Source organism: Pavona decussata, unplaced genomic scaffold (genome assembly GCF_977016875.1).
Source record: "Pavona decussata unplaced genomic scaffold, jaPavDecu1.1 SCAFFOLD_629, whole genome shotgun sequence".
Lineage (NCBI taxonomy): Eukaryota > Metazoa > Cnidaria > Anthozoa > Scleractinia > Agariciidae > Pavona > Pavona decussata.
Window position 1 is genome coordinate 17,501 of NW_028145869.1, and position 3,262 is coordinate 20,762.

Consider the following 3,262-nt stretch of genomic DNA (forward strand, 5'->3'; position numbering starts at 1 on the left):
TTATTCAATTTAACTTATTTTTTAAATTATTTTCAGCCTGCCTCTCCAAATTAGTTTTCTAATTTTATGGGCCACAACGTAATCTACTGGGTCACCAATTGTGTTTAAACTTAATGCAGTTATTGTTATTATTAGTAATAATTTTTTTTTCACATATATTGCAGGGCTTTCCAATCAGGGTAACGATGCCTTGTACTACAAAAATGTTGATAAAGCTGACAAAGGCCACCTGAACCCTGTCCAAATTAACTCTTTTGACATAAACCACGTAAAGGCGACATTTACGTACAGTAATGCGGTGCCACAGTACCTTGGATTCAATCGTGGTCAGTGGAAGAAATTCGAAGGTCTTATAGTGAATTACGTCCGAACCAAGTGCGCAGCTAAAATGCCGACAGGTGGAAAAATGTATCTGATGACTGGAACGTCGAACTTTCGTCTTCAAATTGGTGCCAATACACCGACTCAAGACCCGAATCCAACGGTACGTCAGCCATGGATAAAGACTGAAGTTTTACGTTAGTTTAATCATGTAAATCGTCTCTACAATACGAACAAATTACTAAAAAATAGTGTGCGTGACTGGTCAAACGCCCCCTGATCTTTCCTTGCTTTTTTTAAAGAGAGGACAACTAGTCGCGAGACTCGAATTTCCCACCTGCTAAACAAATCGTGTCTTAAGAGCGCTACAGGACAAATGACCTTTTTATATAGAACAATTTCATTGTGGAATAATTTAGATAATAGTTTTAAGTTATGTGAATCCGTTCTCAGTAAAAATTAGAGAATTAAACTCTTAGTAATACGCGTTGTACCGTCTTATGGGCTCCGTGGGTCAGTGCGCTACGAGCTGCATAACAACCCCGGGATAACAATTTATTGTCCGACTTCACAAGATATTTGCACAGTAGCTCTGAAGTCCATATGGATGGTAGTAATCCCCGAAAGGCTCTTTTGAAGTATCCCTAATGTTTCTTTTAAACAAAGACCGTATAGATAATTAATTCTGGGGCTGTACGGAAATCGTGCTAAGATTTCTTTACATAATAGTTCACGAATTAATAATAGTAGAAGAAATAGTACGCAATGGTACACGAAAATTATAAAAAAATTATTATAAAATTATATAAAGAGCAAAAGTCAATAAATCCGTGAAGTATAGGCAAGCGAAAATAGAAAGGACTAAATTTCCCTTTCGGTCGCCTTTGTTTTTCATGAGACTCCAGCGTTGTGTTGCATTCTACAACAACTGCACACGCACAACAAATTAAAAAGCGCTAGCAAAAAGCTCTATGACTGCTTTGCAAAATGTGAGAGCATCCCCCCTACCTCCAGCAGGAATTCAGAGTTGGGAGTACGCTGTACGTTCGACACAAGTGCAAAGAATATGGAAGTAGGAAACAGTTAGCTTTCACAAATATCCGTTTTTATACTCTTTATTTGTACAAAAAATTTTAGTTAACAAGTTAAGATATTCAAAGAGATCAGTATCTTGTAAATTAAAAAAAACTATTAGAACCTTATGCAGATAGGACAACATTGGGATAGTAACTAAAATTAGCACTTACACTAAAACTGATTTTCTAAAAACAAAAAGTAAGAAAGTTGATAGAAATTTACCTTTATTTTATCCTGCAGCCAAATCCACTCTTTGGAAATGCCATCGAGTTTCCAAATTCCATGTGGACAGCTGGTTGCTGCGTGTGGAATAATGGCCAGAATTACGAATCCATCGCAGTCATGGGAAACAACCACCCTAAAAAAGCTATCACCGGAACAGTGTCGATGACACTGGGAAAATTAGAAGATATCTTGGTAGCTACAGGGCAACCAGCTGCTGATCTATTCCCGGGATCGAACGGAGGCTGCAAAGCCAACAGTCAGCAGATTTAAGCAGATGCTTAAAGCCGGTACCAAGCTTGATAAAAAAGGTTTTTCTTTATCCTAGATTAGTTAAATAACAAGCAAGTTTAAATTTACAATATCCTAACTCCTAAAACTGTCGTGTGTTGGTGGTTATTCCCTCTCTTTGAATTTAAAAAACTTAGAAGTCATACGATAATTTTTGACATTTTGGAAAGAAACCTATAAATGTTAAATTTATCACTGATTAGTGACAATAATGTAAAATTACTTCTAACATGGTGATATTTTAATAAATCAACTGGCTTGGTCTTATTCACGTCTCACTTGCTTTTGTGCTTAAGAAGAGATTGTGCTTGGGATTGACAACCGTTTTGAGACAATAAATATTTCCCTTAGCAAATGACACTTTCTCTGGGCTCTTTGAGAGCCCTCCCATTAACCTATTTACTTTTTAAACACTTAACATTTGAAGAATTCGACTTTTTCGAAGCAAAAATGTATCATTCATTTTGAAAGTTCAAGAAAGGAGGAAAATTCACCCTTTGATCCGGCATGTTTAGGGTTTCTCCAGTCAAAATTTCTCCCTTCACGTATCCTAATGGCTACTGCATAGGAAGGGGTCACCTTGTAAGCCGTATATAAAGGAATCAACCAAAGGTCTTTATACCAATCAATCAATCAATCAATCAAAGGTCTTTATTATGTTTCAAGCAAAAATACATGCCAAAACTGAGAAACACTTACAGTAAAAATAATCAAAAGCTAGAAGTTCATCAAATCGCCACTTCATATTTAAAAAAAAAAAACGTCTGTTGATAAAACTATTTTTAAAACGCTGGGTATTGACCCTAGGAAGTTGGCTGCTTGGAACCCTGCGGCGCAATGATCTTTCTTTTATTTTGGGGAGGGAAGGTTACAAAGGGTGACTAGGCATGCTAGAAATCATGAAATCAAATGCATTATCAAATGCTTTCGAAAAACCCATTGCAAAAAGGCTTAACATAGTTACAATCCTTATCATCAAGTGCCCTTAAATAGTTATGCTGTGTAAATATTATGAATATGAATATTCCTTGTCGCATCAGAGAATGAAACAAAGTAAGAAGGTGTGTCCAGAAGATCGCTTGATAGATTCTCGGTTTAATTTCTGTTCCACCGCTAATACCCATAAGGTCTTCATGGTGCTTGTCCCAAGAGAAAAACGGTGGAGGAAGCGTGACCGTGCTCCGCAACCAGCGTATTGTCCCCGTCGACTATTTATGGCGAAGCCGTAATCAGGTAGCATGTGAGTGATGTGAGTGACGCAAACAACATCGGAAATGTTTTCCGATAAGATGCTTTCAAAAACGGTATCTGCTATTTCCCAGATATGGCTTCCAATATTTGATACACCCTC

General features: G+C 37.1%; 1 protein-coding gene across 1 annotated transcript in view; it reads left to right on the forward strand.

Moving 5' to 3' along the window:
• The window catches only part of LOC146449143 (uncharacterized), a 12,288-nt gene extending 10,278 nt beyond the window's left edge, over positions 1-2,010 (forward strand). Inside the window, exons 3-4 of the mRNA XM_085101971.1 lie at positions 165-484; positions 1,639-2,010. Coding sequence (XP_084958097.1) covers positions 165-484; positions 1,639-1,893 — 575 coding nt within the window. The 3' untranslated portion in view covers positions 1,894-2,010. The remainder of the gene's footprint in view (positions 1-164; positions 485-1,638) is intronic.
• The last annotated feature ends 1,252 nt before the right edge of the window (positions 2,011-3,262 follow it).